Source organism: Cryptomeria japonica, chromosome 2 (genome assembly GCF_030272615.1).
Source record: "Cryptomeria japonica chromosome 2, Sugi_1.0, whole genome shotgun sequence".
Taxonomy (NCBI): domain Eukaryota; kingdom Viridiplantae; phylum Streptophyta; class Pinopsida; order Cupressales; family Cupressaceae; genus Cryptomeria; species Cryptomeria japonica.
In genome coordinates this window covers 50138703-50158915 of record NC_081406.1, presented here as the reverse complement: position 1 = coordinate 50158915, position 20213 = coordinate 50138703, and the positions used below count along the sequence as shown (strand labels likewise).

At 38.0% G+C, this 20213-nt stretch overlaps 1 protein-coding gene across 4 annotated transcripts in view; it reads left to right on the top strand.

The window, feature by feature from the left end:
- The window catches only part of LOC131046168 (ATP-dependent zinc metalloprotease FTSH 12, chloroplastic), a 316628-nt gene that overhangs the window by 53870 nt on the left and 242545 nt on the right, over window positions 1–20213 (top strand). For 3 of the 4 annotated variants that reach the window (XM_057979841.2, XM_057979842.2, XM_057979840.2), the window contains exons 2-3: window positions 11264–11448; window positions 13436–13659. In XM_057979841.2, the coding sequence (XP_057835824.1) occupies window positions 11264–11448; window positions 13436–13659 (409 nt within the window). The remainder of the gene's footprint in view (window positions 1–11263; window positions 11449–13435; window positions 13660–20213) is intronic. The other variant, XM_057979843.2, reaches the window with a different exon arrangement.

The window sequence follows — 20213 nt, the reverse complement described above, 5'->3', positions numbered from 1 at the left end:
ATATTGAATATTGTTAAACTATGCTGAAACTAAATGCTTGTTGGTTGAAAATTTTGTACACTTGGGGAAATATACAAAATTGTGGTTTCAACCACAGCACACGAGTAAAAACTCTCCTAATTAAGGGAAGGCTCCCCCTATCTAACTAAAACTGAAATAAAAACAGGATGGGACAACAGCCTTCCTTCTTTCTTCAAGAAAGACAATATCCTTTTCTCTTCACAGAAAATGATAGCGATTGAATATGAACAACAGTAACCACTTTCAAGTAAAATGAGAGAAAGGAAATGAAGTTTCCTGAAAGCTCAAAGACTCCCGTCACTTCCTTCGGGACGGGACAACAATATCAAGCTCAAAGACTTGACTATTGGAAGTCCTATCTACCCTTTGCTATACTAAATTTTACAACGAATAAAAGATAACAGCTCAAAGACTGGAATAATCTATTCTTTCAACACAAAGACAAGAACTAATGCAAGCTCAAAGACTTGCTGCTATTTCTTATCAAACAGTAATTTTTCCTCAAGAATAGATGCAAGCTCAAAGACTTGCTGCTCCTTCAAGAGAGTTTCCTATTTTAATTAATCTTCTCTACTTGCAGCTCAAAGACTTCAAATCAGATTGGAATAAGCTCCTTTAGAAACACTTGGCATAGAAGAAATAAAAGATTCAAACTCAAACATGTAGCTCAAAGACTCAAAACTTGAGTAATCCTTCTTTATTATTCTTCAAAAACTTTCAATCCACATACATAAGCTCAAAGACTTCTTGCTGTAAATTTGGTAGAGTTTTTGCTTGCTTTCCAAAAGATATCTATTACAATAGACCCCTCAAGTATTTATAGAAGAGGAGTCTTGAGAAAAAGGTGGGAGGATCCTAACTAATCTTGAGAGATTCTCTCAACCACCAAGACTTATTCAATAATTAACTGAGACTTCATTAACTAACTAAGAGTTACTTCAACTAACTAAGACTTATTCCAACTACAGTCCTAATCGGACACAACTTGTAGTTGCCTTACATGTAATTATAAAAGTGCAAGTAATGTGTAACTTGCTTTTTACAAAAAATACTTTTACATGTAACTTGTCAAAACAAAATTACAACTAAAAATTACAAAAGAGGGAAAATTCAACTAAGTGTTGAAAAACACTTAAATTGCATTTTGTGAAGACACAAATCCTTGAAATTTCCGGATGCTCACTTGTAGTTCCTCGGGATTCGGTTCATGGGTGTTCTTGGCAACAACCATAGTTTTCACAATAGTGTCGTGATAGCGGAGGAGCGCGGAATTGTTTTTATCCAGGGTAGACTGGATTTCATGCAGAAAGGCTTGGTGTTTCATCAATGCTTGAATCGAAGCTGCCGAGAATTGTTCGCTCCTCCATTCATTATGAATCCTCATCTGTAAATCAGCAAGAACTTCTTCTTCTGGAATCAGCTCTCCATCCTGACTTACTATGCTGCAAGAGGCCCTTTCACAATGTGAGACAATATCTCGGTAAACTTCGCCCCGAAATCTCTTTGCATCACAGATCTCCTCAATGAGGGATTTAAGAACAAGGGTCTTGTTTTCCAGGAGTTCTTCAAATTCCAAGTACATGACTCTGGAAGAGATGATGGCGTGCTCCTGTAGAACACTCAGCTGTTGTTGGGGCATGGTACGCCAGATTGTTAGACTTTTCTCAACACTTTCCAGATTCTTTTTGAAAGTGTTAGAAGTATGATCCAGTTTCTCCTCAATGGTTTCAACCTTAGACATTATTTGAAAAATGTCTTTCATTACTTGTACACATTGATCATGAAACTGATCAACCCAGGAATCCAGTGCTTGTACTTTCTGAGCAGCCCTTTCCACTCCATGAATCGATTCTTGGGAACCAGAAGAACCTATGGAGTTACTCCCTTCAGCGGCAGGTTTTGTGATTTTATGAATGGCTGCCATAAGCTGTTTGTTTTCCTCTTCTAACTTGTCTTTCTTTGCTAGAAGGTCATCACACCTTTGCACCAATGAAGCAACAGAAAACTGAGCATCATGTTTAATGACCTCATGCGTTTGCTTGCCCAACTCTATCCTTGTAACCTTATAATCAGCAACTGACATTTCATCAAGTGGTTTATCTGCAATAGGTTCCACAATTTCAGCTACTTTCATCTTGTTGCTATCAACAGTTACCCTAGAGATAGTCTTGGCCTTCTTAGCAACTTTGGATCTGGACTGTTTGAGTTGCTGGTAGTCAAAGGCATCAGGTGAGGTCTCTTGCTTCTTCCTTTTCGAGGTGAAAGAACTAAGCCATGGAGGTAAAGTCATCAACTCACTTCCAGTAGCAGCCATAGGCAAAGGAGAAGCAGTTTCTGTTTGAATTGCCGTGGTCACCCTAGGAGGAATATCTGTTTGGACAGCGACCACTATTTGCTCAGTTACCAATGGGCATGAAAATTGCCTCATGAATTCTTCAAAACCAGAAGTGGAAGTATCAATTTTAGATAACTGAATGCAAGTAGGAATATCTTCAGGAACTTTCAACACACTTTCTTGTTGATGATCAGGAGATGGCTCGTATGCTAAAATGCGAATTGCATTCTGAGGAGACTCATCCACAAGCAAATCAGGAGGAGAAAGAGGCATCTCAATGGAAACTGGAGGAATGACCTCATGAGGCAAGTCTGAAACTGGAGACTTAGGAACATCATCAGATTGCTGCCCCTCTTCTGGATTATCCAGATCGATCACCTGAACATGGAATCGTGATTTCTCCTTCCCACGAATAGTCGTCTCCACAGGAGGAAACACTACCGCACGATTGACTCGTAAATTAATCCTTGTGCCCGAAGATGAAGCACCCTCCTTGTTGTCAATCTGAATCTTAGATTTCCGTCCAAGAGGCCTCGTAGAATCATCTTCTTTACCAACCTTGATTTTGATAAGTCTAACAGCATTACTTTTCAGCCATGCGTTAGTGTTGGCCAAAATAGGCTGAAACCTATCAAGGATGGAGATGCACTCTTTGTGCGACCATCGGATCAAAGGAAGTGGAGCTTCCTCAACCCTCCGTGAAGTGTATTCAGGATCAAGTATATGCCCGTCATCAATCATCCCTTGTGGGATATCCGCCAAGTTCAAGTCAACAATTTGCTCAACAGTGAGCTTGCAGTAATCCATCTTCAAAACTTCGGCTTCGGTGCGGAGATCTACCCAAATGTCTTCAATGCGATGAACATGCACAAAGGATTTCTTGATCTTCTCCTTCATACCTCTATAATCAAAATCAGCTCTAGGTTTGAACCTTTTAAGGTTGATTTCCTGCAATTCAGCCTCCATGGCCTTAGCCTTTACAGATGTGACAAGGGAGTATCGACCAATTTTCAATGGGTTTGTGGTAGAGATCCCCATTCCAACCTTGTGCTTAGCAGACTGAAAAGTGTGAACAGCCATGATCTGTCTTCCCAACTCCATAAGAATTATCTTATCGGTTGGGTATCTTGTAAGCATGTATGGCTGACCATCATAGCATCCTATCCTCATATAGGTGAAGGTGGGAAATTGCAGAAACAAACACCCATACTCAGACACCTTGACACATGCCTCATCTGATACTCTTTTGTTCCTGAGATTTCTGTCAAACTGACACATGAAATATCCAAAGAATGCGTCTTGGACTCTTCTGAACTGCAGTCTGCTAGGTCTTAATGGCAACTGGTCATAATATTTCCAAACTGGTATAAGTGAGCGATCACCCTTGGTAGAAAGACTTGAAAAGTGTCTAAGTGATGCTGCTAAATATACCAAATAAGAATTCATGAAGAATGTCATGGTGGTAGGAACTGCTGCAAGTTGTTCGCACAAGGCATCGTTGATGACATCCCCCCATGAAATGTGATGTGATTGCTGTATGAACATAATGAATTGATACATCCATGGCTCAAAGACATTGGAATGCTCAAGGCCCATCATCCTGCTCAGAAGAGTGATGGTGTCTCCTATCTCCCATTTGAAATCACAACGGTAGAACTTTGCCCATCTTGAGAAGGAAGGTCGTGGCTCTTGGATCCACCTATTGATGTGCCGCTTGCAATCTTTTTCCCTCTTCACGTAGTATTCTGTTGCACTTTCTTTGGTGATTTCTATATAAACAGGTGCAGGAGGTATTTTGAAGACCTTCTCGATTGTATCCGCATCAAGACGAATTATAGCTTCACGATCATCATTTTTGATGACTCTTGATTCCTTGTCAAAATGATGGGCGCATGCAAGAACAAACTCAGGTTCTAGGGCAGCCACTGGGAAGGAAGATGCATGATGGATATGGCTGTCCAACAGCCGCTGCAAGTTATTATCCTGTGGATCTTCTACCCTGTTGATGAATTGTGCCATATCAATGTGCCCTATCTCCGTGTCTCTGATGCGATCCAAAGGAGAAGAAACCTGGGAAGGTGCAACCTCATTCTGATATTTGTCATATTTGTATTTCATTTTCTTTGGAGTTCGAGATGCCGACAAATCTGACATTGATTGTGAACCTGGAATGCTGTGATGAAGACTTAAAAGAGTTAAGGCAACATCATAGTCAGCTGCAAATATCATTCTTCCTTCTCCAAATGGGTAAAACTTTGATTCTTGAATTTCGCGATTTTGTGAGAGGAAGAGGGGAAATATGTAGAAATGGGAAAATCTTGACTTTGATCAATTTCGGATCTTGGGAGAATTTTCGCAAGTATACAAGTTGGAAAGGACATACATGCAATCGGGGTTTTAAAACCCGAATACAAGTACACTTGTAAATTCGAAAATGGAGAAATGGACGAAAAATGATATTTTGACTTGCGGGAAATGATGGAAATGGAAAGTACGGATATGGGGAACATGAATGGGTAGAAATGGGAAAATCCGGGAAAGTCATTTTCATGAAAATGGGAAGAACTCTTCGACATGTAATCCGGTTTTCAAAACCTGAATTTGCAAGGGAGGGGTATTTCACACTTTTTAACTTGGAATTTTAACCAAAAATGGTTAAATTCCTTAATCGTAGGGGAAGAACAAGAATATCCAGCGAACTTGTAATCGAGATTAAAAATCCCGAATACAAGTAAAGAGGGAATTTTGGGAAGAACAATGCAATTCAAAAATTGCATACCAAGGGGAAAATTTCTCTCACAAAAACCGATTTTTGGGGAAGAACAACACATATTTACAAATGCAACAAAGAAAGAAAACTAAGAAAGAAAGAAAATAATCAAATAAAGGAAAGAAAGTAAAGAAGCCATACCTTTCTTGAAAATGCAAATGCTTCTCCAAAAATGCAACAATCCTTGGAATGAAGAAGCAAAATCAATCTAGAAACCCAAATCGAAATGCCAAACTCTTAACACGTTTTTGCAAAAAACGTCTTATATGGAAAAACGTGGCACCAAGCAAGAGCAAAATGTCATAGAAAATGCTTGAATGCTTCTTAAACCTCAACGCCTTGGTACTTCAAGCTAAAACGATCCATGTCCTTGAAGATGCGTGGTATTAAACACTTCCAATATGCAGCCATAATGATTCACGTGGAGGAAAAAACGTGGCAACTATTGCATATTGGAGGGCATTATTAAATAGCTTATAACTCCTCCCAAACTCCACGCCTAGGTGAGAGAGGGCAAAATGATTTAGGAGTTTGCAGTTTGTTGAAGATTTAATCCCTCAAAATGTGGCATTAAAGAAAAACGTGGTTGCTGATTTAGGGCAAAAAACCAGGAAATGTATCCTCCAAATGTCACGAAAGGTGTCCAAGAATGCATGAAAATAGGATGCAAACCAAAACGCCTCTTTCCTCCAACAATCTCACCACAAAATTTGCCTTGAAATGGTCAAAAATCGTTTTTCCTTGCATTTCGGGTTTTTTGGAGCAAAAGACAACTTCGAATTTGCATAAAAGAATGCAAATCGGGTTTTTGGAAGAAGAATACAAGTTTTAATTTCACTTTTTCCACTTACAAGGCAAAATTGGGATTTTTTAGACAAATGACAAGTTTTATTTTTTACTTTTTCACTTGCCAAGCCAAAATCGGGTTTTTTTGGACAAATGACAAGTTTAAAATTGTCAAAAATGCACTTGCAAGGCAAAATCGGGTTTTTTGGAGCAAACTACAAGTTTTAAAAACTTGTAAAAGGGAAATAAAATCCCTACAACAAGTTAGAAATACTTGCACACATGTAATGGGGATTTAAAATCCCTATTACATGTGAAAACCATTAAAGTAGGGGTTTTTTTGACCAAACTGCAAGTTTACTTGCAGTTGATCCAAAAAATCCCTATTTTAACTAAACATCACCAAAAAACAATTAAAAATAACAAAGGAAGGAAGGAAAATTTAAAACAAATTGCAAGTAACATCTTTTAATAAAAATGCACATGTAATAAGCTAAAAATTCCCCTACAAAAACCCAAAACAATGAATATCATTAAAACTTGCAGTTTGAAGAAAATTCTCCCCCTGTAGTCGGGGTTTTAAAACCCGAAATTGAAGGAAAGGCATAGCAAACGAACCCAGAATTTGATGAAATTCGAAACGTAGTTCGAGGATAGACTGATGATTAAGCCAGTCCAAGGATTCGTCAAAATTTTGCCTCGGGAAGCGTGCCACGGTAATTTTTTTTCATTTTTTCACAAAAATTTTAACGTGGTGGTCCTTCATTTTTGGAAACAAAAATGAGGACAACAATTCTTATTGAATTTATTTTGAGGTTGATTTTGTGAAATGTAGTGTCACTATCTTAATGAGCTCTGATGACATGAGTGAGAATGAGATAGAAATTCGTTCTCATAGTGGAAATGATTCGGAGTATGAACCTGGGGCTAAGGGGGGTGACCATGGGGTTGATCCTAAAGCTTAATCTAGTTCCATGGCAAGTGCAGCAGCTAGTACAATGTGCCCTTATGAATTATTGGCACAGTATGCTAAGGGTCCTTATGATCCTAGTTCTCCTCTCAAACAGTTTGCATAAAAAATAGCAGGCACATCAGGGATAGGTGGTGGCACAGGGAAGTGGCAATGCAACATTTGTGGTCTTACATGTTATGGTAGCATAACTAGAGTTAATGCACACTTCCTTTTTCTTTGAGGAAAAGGTGTGGAACCGTGTCATTTTCTGCAAGATCCTAAAACATTGAATATAGAATTGAGATCAACAAGCTCTGGGGCATTCCTGATGACAATGCAGTTGCAATGCCTACTACTTTTTTTTGGTAGGGCATAGCTTCAACAAGGCCATCTACATACTTCTACTCATACATTGCAGACGAGAGGAGTGATGTCAAGACCTTCATCCACTTCCAGTGCTATGGCCCAATCACGAGAGGTTAAGGGGACCGGGAAATGCAAGTTGCAAAGTAACCCCATAGTTGATTTGTTCAATGTGTAGTTGAAGGATGATATAGATGATGCCATTGGCAATTTCTTCTTTGCCAATGGCATCCCATTTCATGTGGCTCGGTCTCCTTATAAGGAGATGATATCGATGGTGGTGAGGGGAGATGATAAGAACTATTCCAAGATCAATGTTTTGATGGAGAAGATGAAGGCATGTTGGGTGGAGTCTAGATGTAGCATAGTTATGGATGGGTGGACGGACATTAGCCATCATCCACTCATCAACATCATGGTTACATGTGTAGAGGGCCCATACTTCTCAAAGTAGTTGATTGTATATGTCATCAAAAAGATGTTGATTTTCAGTTTGGGGTCCTTAGGGAGGCTATTGAGGAGATTGGGCCACAAAATGTGGTCCAAGTAGTGACATATGCAGCACATGTGAGCAGAGCTGCAGGGAAACTAATTGAGGCAGCCTATAGACATATTAGACATATTTGGTGGACTCCATGTTGTGTGCATGCCATGAACAATGTACTCAAGGACATAAGAAGATTGATTGGATTAGAGGAGTGGTCAGTGATGCGAGAGATGTGTAGATGTTTATCTGCAACCACCACACTTCACATGCACTCTTCAAGACTTTCTCGAAGGAGTTCTTGAAACTAGTTGAGACCATATGCATCCTATTTCATTCTCTTGAAGAGAATGATTGAGTTGCAAGAGGCACTGCAAGTCATGGTTATGAGAGTAGAGTGGAATAGGTGGGCCGAGGCCAAGACAGAGTAGGGGAGGAGGGTGAAGGAGATAGTGAAGAGTGATGTGTTTTGGACTGATGCAAAATACATAGTCTCCATCATTGCTGCAGTTTTCTAGGTCATCGGATATGGGGATGGGCATGCACCTACCTTTGGAAAGGTGTATGAGTGCATCGATTCTGTGCTTGACCAAATGAGGGCTGCTGTGCGAGTGAAGGACCCCACTTTAGCATTCTATAATGAGTACATTCGGCCAATCATTTCGTGCAAATGGGGCAAGCTTAACACTCCCTTGCATATGGTTGCCTATGCCTTGAATCCAAAGTGGTATAAGGTAGAGTTACATTGATTCAGGATGATGAGGTGAAGGCAAGGTTCTTTAGGTGCATTGATAAGATGTATGATGCTAGAAATGTCGGCACAATTCGCATTGAGTGGACCAGATTTGCCACTTTTAGGGGTTATTCAAACGTGGCTAAGATGGATATAGCAACTATGGCACATGAGGACCCACTTTTGTAGTCGAATTGTCATGGTTGGAAATCTTTGACTACCACTCTAGTATTTTGTTTGCTCTCTCAGGTTTTTGGTTCTTCAATTGTTAAGAGGAACTGGTCTACATATAGCTTCATCCCCTCTAGGAGAGCAGAGAAGCTTGTGGCTATACATAGTGCTTTGCGTCTCATTGATTGCAAGACACTTGTGTACAAAGAGAGTTTAGCTGCATGCTGGGATGTAGAGCCAGAGGAGACATCACAAGTTGATGAGGATGCTACCACTTTAGATGTAGGGCTGGCATTGATGGTTTTGCAAATAGTGGTGGTGGGACTGCCACCTATGGGACCACCAGTGGTGGTACGATTGGTGAAGGTGGGGTTGCTGTTGATGGGACTACAGCCAGTTGTATGGGTAGTGCGGGTATGGGAACTGCTGGCAAGAGTGCTATGACTGTATCCTCAATAGGAATGGCCTCCTACACGTCCCGAGCATGCCTCTGCTGCCAGTGATACTTCTTCCATACTTTTATAGAATGCCTCCGTTGCCAGTGATACTTCTTCTGTATTTTCACATAAAGATATATGAAATATAAAAATATATTAATATTATTAAAATTTATATATAAATATAAAATATGAGATCTATAAATATATTAATATTAATATTAAGTATTTATTTGATACAGCAATGGCATCTACATAAAGAGGCAGTAATCTCATATACTAATAATTAATTTTAATTTTATTTTTAAATTAATTTAATACATTTTATGAAACTATTATAAGTTATAATTATTAATATTCATCATATACATATTAATATTGTATTAATATATTTAAAAATAAATTAAAATTAATTATTAATATATGAGATCACCGCCTCTTTATGCAGATGCTATTGCTGTGCCTGTATCAAATGAATACATTTAACCTTCAAGCATGGACATTGAATATTTCACAGCTTTTATGCAGGTGCCTTCTGCGCTGTGTCATTTCTGAGTTGGGGCATTTTGTTTGTTTGTTGAGTGTAGTAACTGCAACATTAAATCTCGAGCACCCAAAACAAACCCTGGAGATAATGAAAAATTGTAAAATTTTCTTTGTGTGGTCTCTTGGGTTTGTCTGGTACAAATCCACAGCCTAAATCTTGGAACCTGGCCACACCCGAAATGGATTGTACCCATACTGGCAAGGTAACAAGGATGAACCGGTTACATAGAATATAACTATAAATGATTTGCAGGCTTGAATTTTCATAGTTTATTATGATTCAAAGGCAATATGAACAAAATGCCAAAAATTCATATAATTTTCACATCCAACATTCTATTGATTTTTTAATCATCACTTCTAGCATAGAAAGGATTAATCCATTATGGTCTCTTGACTCTCTTCCTGATTGGTCATGCTCCCTCAATCCATTTACAAGGAAAGGCAAAAATTAGAAAGATGTAAAAACATATTACATTTATTTTTTAGTTTGAAATGAAGCACACTAGCATTAATTCATAGTAAGAATGCAGGGTAAAGATGAGACCAGAAAAGTGAAAACAGTATTGATTTGTAATGCAGAGCTATGCACATTTCCAAATAAATGTAGATTGCAATAAGAAAATCTCCTGCAAAGATTAGATGGATTAGTCCTTCAGAAAGTAATACAGAAAGAAACAAAAAGATTATTTTACCTTCAAACATCACTCTGAATCACAATAACTCATAATGGATATCAGAGAACAGTTCAGTACATATTAACAAAACATGAATAAATAATGATATCTAAGGATGAATTTACCAAAATAATTAATGATGCATGAACCTTCATTTGGGTTTGCCGAGAGTCTGCCTCAGGCACTGTAGGCACCCTGTGGGTCCCATGGGGTACCTGGAGTGCCTGGGCTGAACCCTAGGTGAACCACAAGCTGTACCAGGCCTGAATTGGGACCAGAACAGTAACATAACCAGTACAGGGGGGCAATACTGCAGAACTCAGTAACATATTTTGTATTGAGACCTTGAGAGGTACCAATATCAATTTTAAGGAATACTCTCAGATTTTGCTAATGTTCTTTAAGTTTCCATCTTAAAGACTAGATGCTGCCAGTTTTATTTGGTTTGCAACCTTGTAGTTTATAATTGCACTTGGACCCTTGCCATTACAATCAAGCTATTGTTGCGTAGTCTGAGTGTATGCTTTGCAGCCCAGTATTGGTTTTTCCGACTTGTTAGTGTTTTTTGTATTGTAGACTCTCGAAACTTAGATTTTGTTCAGCTTTAACTAGGGTGAATTCTCTCATATGTGCGATAAAAACAGTTACATATAATTTGTGTGCTCCTTGCAGAGTGAATGCATACTACTTATAACTATTTTATTAAGAATTTTGTGTTGTTAAAACAATGTTGAATGTGTAGAACTCTTTATCAGTTTAGTTTACATTTTTTGGAAGCTAACACTTTCACATAACTATCAAAGGTATCAAGGCTTGCTGCGTTATGACTCAAAAGTTTCTGGGATTGCTGCAAATTCAGAAACTTCTTATGTAAATGATAAACACTGCAGAAGCTTAAAACATCAAACATTTAAATCTAATTCATATGCATTTTGGGCTTAAGTTAACTTCTTTTCTGTTTGTACTTATTTTTTCATTTGTGTTACAGGATCTTAAGCAATGGGAAATAAAACGAATTAGTGCATTCATTCTATATGTCTCAGTTTTTTCAATTTCAGTTGGGGGACTCTATCTTTCCTTCAGAAGAGCACGTTCAGATTATCAAATGAGTAAATTGGCAGAATCCTATTTGGAGGCAGTGATTCCCGATCCTTCATGTACAAATGTAAGGAAGTAAGTATAACCTGTCTGTATTTGATAAGTGTTTGTGTGTTGTATTTTCCAGCTTGATGTCAGAATGCTAGACTGAAAGAAAAAAGTTATATGTTAAGAGTACTAGAGTATACCTATATAAGAGTTTACATTTTAAACCCAAAAAGGAATTAATCTACATGCTTCAATCATTATTTGGTTGTTATCAAGATGGTACTTTCCATTTTCAGTAGCCAGTTTTGGCAAACATATCTTGGCCAATGCTCATCATTGTGTCAAAACTTTTTGCTACTTTGTCTTGTTAATTGTTGAAACTTCCTGAATCAAGCTTCACTTATGTTTTCAGGGGTTTATTGACTGAAATTTGCCAAGTAAACTATCTAAAGCATTTTTAAATGATCGTGTGTATTAGAGAGTTTTGAAATTTGGTAAGGTTAATGAAGTATAAGTTCTATCTAAGTATTTTAGGCACTACAGTTTCTTAAACTGATCTAGATTTTGATAATTCTGAATGATTTCATTTCCATTTTTTGTTTACTATGGAAAACATGGTATTGGTGGATTCTAAGATTCTTAATGGTTATAAAAAACCATTGCCATTGTTGAAGGACTTATAAGTTATACCCAATGCTATCCTTAATTAGAGAGCTTTGCCCTTAGAGTGAGGAAAGATAGTCCCTTTCCACGATAGGTTTTTATCTTTTGAGTGGGGTTGCTACATGGGTGCTAACATCACTCAAGACTCAAGAGATGGCCCTTCTCTTATCAGATTCAAAAGCTTTCTTCAAGCTTTGAAATCTTCTCTCAACAGGGATGGTAGCCACCCCTCACCAACAGGTCTATAGAAGGATTTTTTTGATTTCAGTTCCACATTATGACATATACTGCTATTGATTAAGCAAGTTAAATTTATAGAAAAGAGTCAACTAGATACCTAATTATAGTTGAAATTGGGCAATAGCAGTTTCAGGTAGCATGCAATGACTGTTATGTCTTGGCAAGGCCTAGATGTTTTGTCTAAAGAGGTTTATCTTAGTTAATATGCATTTGCGAATAGTAAGTGAGCTACTGAAAGCAGTGAATTATTAAAAAAAACATCATCTGTATCCCGATATTCTCTAGTCTCATTATCAGCTATATATCAAATAATTCATTTTCCTTCATCCCTAAAACTTTAATGCTTCTTTCATACAAGAATCGAGTTACACTAAAACTATAAAAGGAGAAATTGATTCCTATAGTACCAACTACAAGGTCCAATGACCTATATGGTTAAATCAATACTACCCAACAGCTCACACTTATGTTTTTAACCCATAAGTGTCATAGTACAGCAAACAATTTATACTTGCAGTTCACTAGAACAAGGTACATTTATATATAAGGGGTGTAAGTTCTTTGCAGAACAGCCCATTCATCACATGATATAAGTCACCTTTAAGTTTAAAACATGTAACATACCTTCCTCCCAACTGCCAACCTTAGCCTAAATGTTAAGTATCAGGATCAAAAACCATGGCATTAAAATCACAATAAATAAATAAATCAATAAAAATGCTAATAAAAAATGACATCATACTCATCATTATGCACTATGTATCAAATAAATAAAAGATTTTTAATTCTTATTTAAAAAATAAAATCGAAAATAATCCATCAAGTGGTGGTGTAATGGCATTTGGTTGTATTTGATGTCCAAAGTCTCAAGTTTGAATCGTACTATACTGCATGATAAGGCTTCCTACTATCCAATGTATCTGCTACTAATGGGGCACCATGCTAATATGGTTAAAATCATGGGCAGAAGTTACATGCTTAAATTGCAGGTTCTTGGTTCCATGTTAGGGCCAGGGCCTGGTGATATACCCATGTATCTTTTGCAGTGATATAAAATACAAATGCATAAGGGTAGGTCGTTAGAGATATTAGATTAAGGGTCTTGGGAATAAAGATCTTTTCTAGTATTTTAGAGAATTCTATTGTTTCATTTTGGATTTTCTTATTGCAGATTAAAGCAAAGGCTTTGGAGAAGATACATGCCAGAAGGCCTCAAAGTAAATAAGTACCATCTTGAAGATGATGGACCCTATCGTCAATCTAGGGATTATGTTGGACAAGATGTATGGGAAAATGATACAGAACTCCCTCATTCAGACTTGGAAAAAGGTATTGATGATGTTACCAATTTCAATGATGAAAATAAGAATCCATTAAAGGAACTTGGTCTCAAAGGTTTGTTAGATCTGAGTCTACCGTTTCTATATCTACGTGTTGTTGCAACCGGTTTGTTCCTTTTGTAAACTTTTAGCTAAGAGCACTTCTTTTTTTTGGTGTATTGATTGGCTGAGTCATGTAGCCGTTCTTTTAGAATGGTATGTTGATTCAGTAGTGGGGGCATTGTTTCATATTAATAATTAGATATTTGAAAGCATTTTGTGGATATTAGTAGCAAACATGCCATTTTCTTTGAAGATGCTATTTATTACATGCATGTTCATATTGTTATTTTACATGGTTTTTTCTTTATATACACGAGCTTCTGAGCAAAATTACAAGTGCATGTATAGCAGGGATCTTTTGTTGAATATCCTCTAGACTGTGCACCCAATTATGTATCATTGGGCCCTGATAAAATGTGTTTTGACTTCCATTAATTTGATGCTGTCATCTTGGGGCATAAGCAGGTTTGAATTTGATTCTTATTTTATCGGGTAGTCATTTTCATTTAGATAGATTTTAACTGAATCTGACATCTTTGTTCTGCAATCGAGTGTGGATAAATATCTTTTTTCTCCTGCTGCCATCCCTTTGGCTTTGACATCTGCTTGTGCCTTTTGCATTGTTCTTTTAGTAACTGACTCACTGGACAATATTATCAACTCCTTGCTGGCTTCGTGTTTCTGAATATTTTGTCTCCAGGACTAGTGTTGTTGGTAGTTAAGATTGGCCTGTAGAGGATTGTCAAGTGTCATCTTGTTTGTACAAAGATTGAAGATTCAATTCTTTCCTCATTAAATAGCCAAACGATGAATACAATCCATTGTATTCTCTTCCTTCTTTTGATGAAACACCAATATTAGACCAGTGCCATGATTGGTCCTATCTGACTTTGATGCAATTTACACACTGGGTTCTTCTAACACATGCAATTGTTTTAAGATTCATTATGCTCTGCAAGTTCATGGTATTATCATTCTAATCTATCTATTATAAAGGTAGCTACAGTATCCATATAATATAAGTGTTGCCAACCATACTGATTATAAAAATAGTAAACTCATATAAAGCTACGTACATCTCTTCCTCATGGTTAATTGTGTACCTCAACAATGCAGTTGAAAGCATTGGATACATTACACACTGGGTTCTTCTAACACATGCAATTGTTTTAACATTCATTATGCTCTGCAAGTTCATGGTATTAGCATTCTAATCTATCTATTATAAAGGTAGCTACAGTATCCATTTAATATAAGTGTTGCCAACCATACTGATTATAAAAATAGTAAACTCATATAAAGCTATGTACATCTCTTCCTCAAGGTTAATTGTGTACCTCAACAATGCAGTTGAAAGCATTGGATACATTAGTGGGAATACAGGGGGGAGGGAAAGTATGGTGGAATATTTTGGCAATACTTCAAATTATTCAAAATTTAAGGATCTGATGTTTGCATTAGATGGGCCTATAAAGGATCCTGTATCTGAAGCTTCTGTAAGGTGGAGACTGTATGCAACTCATCACTAATATGCTGTTTGAACTGACATACATCCACCAAGAAGTCAATCCTTGTGAAAACATCTGTACAGTATTGTGTTTTGTCATGATGAGGTTGGACTGTTTGCGTTCTTTATGAGTGGGAGGCTGATACTAATCATAACTGAGGTGAAGCAAAAGTGGAATTTCCTGCTGAGGATGTCTTCCAAAATAAGGCTGCTGTGGTAATTGGCACTCTTTGTTGGAGAAGTTCGCAATACCTTCAACATGAAGACAAAGGCTACTCTAACATCTGGAGAAGAAATAACCATTTTGTGTGTAAATGCTCATATCTCATCTACAATCTGGCTGATAGATTGTTCTCAACACTTAGGGTATTTCGCTTAGTGTGTTTACTGCTATTGATAGATTGTTCTCAACACTTAGGGTGTTTGGCTTAATGTGTTTATTGTTAATGTGGTAACAATAAAGATGACAATGCATACCAGATACAAAAGTAAAATATATCTTTATTTGCACATGAAATTATTACAGAGAAGAAGACAAGAGATGGTCGACCAAGGATTACAGTTGATTCGACTCTATCATACTACCTTCCTTGACGGTACACAACATATTTAAAGGACTTGATGGTTGCCAAGAGGAACACAACCTTCAACCAACCGACACATATAACTACCCGAGAGTGACAACAAACTTGATCTAGACAATTAGTACATTGCTAGATAACCAATATTATCAAACATAACAATAGGCATTGTATGCTGACCACATCATCCCCTCCAAAGAAAAAGAAGTCTTCCAGACGATAGTAAATGTCAAGTAATATTTGGGAAGACTAATGACAAGAGTGTAGACAATGACTTGCACTAGGCAACCCGAACTTGTAGTATACTTGACAAATCAAATGGGGGTTTGGGGGCAACGCCCCCAATGGAGTCAAGGGGCAATGCCCCTAGTAGGGTCGAGGGGCAGCACCCCTTGCGGGGTCTTGGGGTAGCGCCTTGGGCTCTCTTAGAACCTCGCAAAACTCCATGGCACACATCATTTTCATGACTTTTTAAGATTCCAAGAATAATGTTGAAGAAGCCAGAAAATAATGTTGAATAATGTCTTTCTTATTCTAGCCGTCTCTCGCAAAGTGTCCCCATTTGCTACATTGTCGACACTGTATGATAAGATGTCTTTTGGAGTCATAGTGTATTTGTTTTCGCCCTCGTTGATTTCCATAACCACCTAGTGATACATTTTGTGATTTCGATGGAGTAGACTCTCCTTGTGTGAAGAGTACACATGTACTTCTAGTCTTCAAATTATATGGACACTCCTTTATTGAATGACCCATCACCTGACAAATCTCACAAAACATCTTTCTAAGATAGTTACCTTTTGTGCGCCCTTCAATTTTGCACTTAATACACCATAGTTCATTACTTTCTTGTGTGGTCCCTTTCTCGGCCTTCAATTCTTTCATCATTCTCATCATATCTTGTCATAGGGCCTGAACTGTTTTGAATTCTTCGTTGTTGCTACCTTCGGTGCTCTCGTCATCGTCCGTCTTCCTCTTCTCTCAAGATGTTTTGTTTTCACTCTTGATGTTCATCACCTGATTGCAAGCATTAGCGTACGAGGATGGGGGTACTATCTTCATTTTCGTCTTCAAGGAGGGAATCAATCCCTTAATGAACCACCTTTTCTTCAACCTGTCGGCTAACTGGTTCTTCATCTTACCCGACAATTCTTTGAGCCTAAGATTGTAAGATCATACATTCTCATGTTTTTGTTGTTTCGTGTTGTAAATTTTGGTAACAATCTCATTGTGGTCTCATAACAATTTAAACTCGATCTCGAATGCCTTCTTTAGCACATCCCAAGAGACTGTGGATGAAGCATTAAGTTCCTGTGAACCAATCTATGGCTATACCTTGTAGCGTTGCTTGAAACGCTCTTAGTCAACAGTCCTTGTACTCCTGATTGCTTGCTATCCAGATGATCTCACATGTCTTGTAGTGCATTGTAGGATCCTTTGACCCATTCCCCATGAACTTCAGTAGTTTCAATCGATCCACATTTAGGCTTGTTAGGGTTATAAATCCTTACACATGCACTTTCAGATAAAGTTTTGGGGCAAATGTTGCCTGCAAATTACACTAAATGGAAGCATATCTCATTGCTATTAACTGCTTTAAATGTGAAACTGTTGATAACAAAAAGATGGATCTATGTTTGGGTCCATGATTTATTGAAATCTTCATTCTTTGTTCCACGATTTATTAAGTCTTCAATCTTTGGTCAATGATTATGTGATTTTAAATTTACATATATTTATATTTTCACATTAAGTTTTGGGGTTAGGATGAAGTTATATTCACAAATTACAGCTAATATTTGTCTTTTAAGAAACATTGCACCATATCTCACTGCTATTAATTGATGTAGAAGTAAAATTATCGATGATAAAAACTAAGGAATTGGATGAATATGGGGGTCCACAATTTGTTGAAGTCTTCAATCTTTGGATTCTAGAGCTTGAGCCAACTATTAAAGTACTTTGTTATAATTTGTAATGTTTTCATGAAATCATTCTATTTTTTGAGTTTTGCTTCTTCAGTTGCTATGTTAGTATCCAAATCACCTGGGCAAGCATATAAACAAGCCAACACACCCTCATACTTGGTAGTGATCAAGAGCTTTCTAGATGCAATTTCATTTTCATTGTTAGTAGTTCCAGTCTTTGACTGCAGGAGGATATTTGTATAAAGACAATATTTGTTTCTTTCCATCTTGAATTTATGTTTGACAACTGTCTTCTTCTCCCCCTTGAGCAAGCCTACCACTCTCTCTGTAGTTCCAGGCTATCTGATCTAGCTTCTTACAATTGTTATCATCATAGCCTGATAGATTGAACTATATCGATAGAACTATATTCATCAAACGTAGAGAGCTTTTGTGCCTTTGAAATCACAATCACTTTCTCCTTAAGGAAGTTAAGTGTTTGAAGAAAGGAAAAAAGATCAATTCATTTTTTGATTTCCATGCTCACAAAGTAGTTATAAGAAATAAAATTGTATCAAATGATCAGTTTTCTGTCAAACCAATTCCAATTATGAAGTTCAATATTGAAACTAGCAAACTCACCAAAATTTTGAAAGGTTAAGAATATCAATCAACAAGCTCCACAGAAATTACATTTGAACCAGTGCTCCACGGGGACGCGTCCCCCCCCTTTTTGGGCGGCGTGTCGCCCTGTTAGAGATGTCTCGGGGACGGGGGGACGGGGACCCGACGTCCCCTGCCGTCCCACCACCGCCACCCAAACGCCGCCGGGACGTGGAGACGTCTCTGCATCTCCGCGTCTCCCAGGGAGACGTGGAGACGTCTGGGTGTCTCCTTGGGAGACGTCTGGGTGTCTCCTTGGGAGACGCCTGGGCGTCTCCCGCATTCCCATGTCTAAACAAACCGAAAAAGCCATTTTTTAAAAAGCATTTGCCTTTTGGGGGGGTTAAGGGGTAACTCTAATTGGATGTGGGCCCCACCCAACCCCACAAAACAACACAAAAGCATGTTTCTTTTAGATTTAACTCTCATTTTGGAAAACTGATTTTTTTTCGAGCAAGCTGAAGAGGAGGAAAAACTTGAAGAAGACTCATTGAAGGGGTGAGAAAAGCTGATTGCAAGCGTGATAGGAGCTAGAAGAAGCAAGAAAAAGAGGAAGAAGAAGATTCTTTACATTTTGGAGAGATTTTTCAAGCACAAGGTAGGGTTTTTCAACTTTTTCTTGTTGTTTTTTTGTTTTATTTTCTGATTTTCATTGTTCTATGTCATTTTTGGATTTTTTTTCCCTATTCATCTCAAGACTCAAAATGAGATTTGATGTTGAATTCATCATTTTGCCCTCAAGATTCAACATCAAATTTCATTTTGAGATGAATAGGAAAAAAATTTAAAAATATATTGTTAAACTAGGCTGATTTTATTTTTATTTTTATTTTGTGAAATGCAGTGTCAATTTCACAATGAGCTCCCAAGGCATGAGTGAAGATGACATGGAAATCCATTCTCATAGTGAGAATGATTCAGAATATGAACCTGAAAATGAGGGGGGTGACCATGGGGCTGATCTTGGAGCCCAATCTAGTTCTATGGCAAGTGCACCAGCTAGTATAGGTTGCCCTTCAGAGTTGTTGGCACCATATGCTAGGGGTTATTTTGATCCTAAGTCTCCTCTAAAACAGTTTGCTTCATGAATATCAGTACAAGGCACATCACATTCAAGTGGGGGAACAAGGAAGTGGAAGTGCAATATTTGTGACACGGAATGGTTCGGTAGCATTATTAGGGTGAATGCACACTTTTTGTTTTGGAGAGGAAAAGGCGTGAAACATTGTAAGTTTTTGGAGGAAGCCAAAAATATACAGTACAGAATGGAGTTTAACAGGCTTTGGGGGGTTCCAGATGACACAAATATTTCAATGCCTACTACTTTGTCTGCTAGGGTAGCACTTCAGGGCAACCAGAATGTGCCACATACTTCTCATGCTTTGCAGACGGGAGGAATGATGTTTGGATCTCCATCCACTTCCACTTCTATTGTCGCTAGGGCTGGGAAACGTAGGTTGCAGACACCACAGGGCAACCCCATTGCTGATATGTTTAATGTGCAACTGAGAGATGAGATAGATGAATCCATTGGCAAGTTCTTCTTTGCCAATGGGATTCCATTTCATGTTACATGATCTCCTTATTATAGGGAGATGATGGCTATGGTGGCCAAGGGAGGACCATCTTATGTGCTACCAGGGGAGACGAAAATGAGGACCTCGATCTTGGATAAATGCTATTCCAAGATCAATATTTTGATGGAGAAGATGAAGGCATGTTGGTTGGCATTGGGGTGCAGCATAGTTATGGATGGGTGGACGGACATTAGCCATCGTCCACTCATCAACGTCATGGTCACATGTGCAGAGGGCCCATACTTCCTTAGAGCAGTTGATTGTACAGGGCATCGTAAAGATGCTGATTTCCAATTTCAGGTCCTCATGGAGGCTATTGAGGAGGTTGGGCC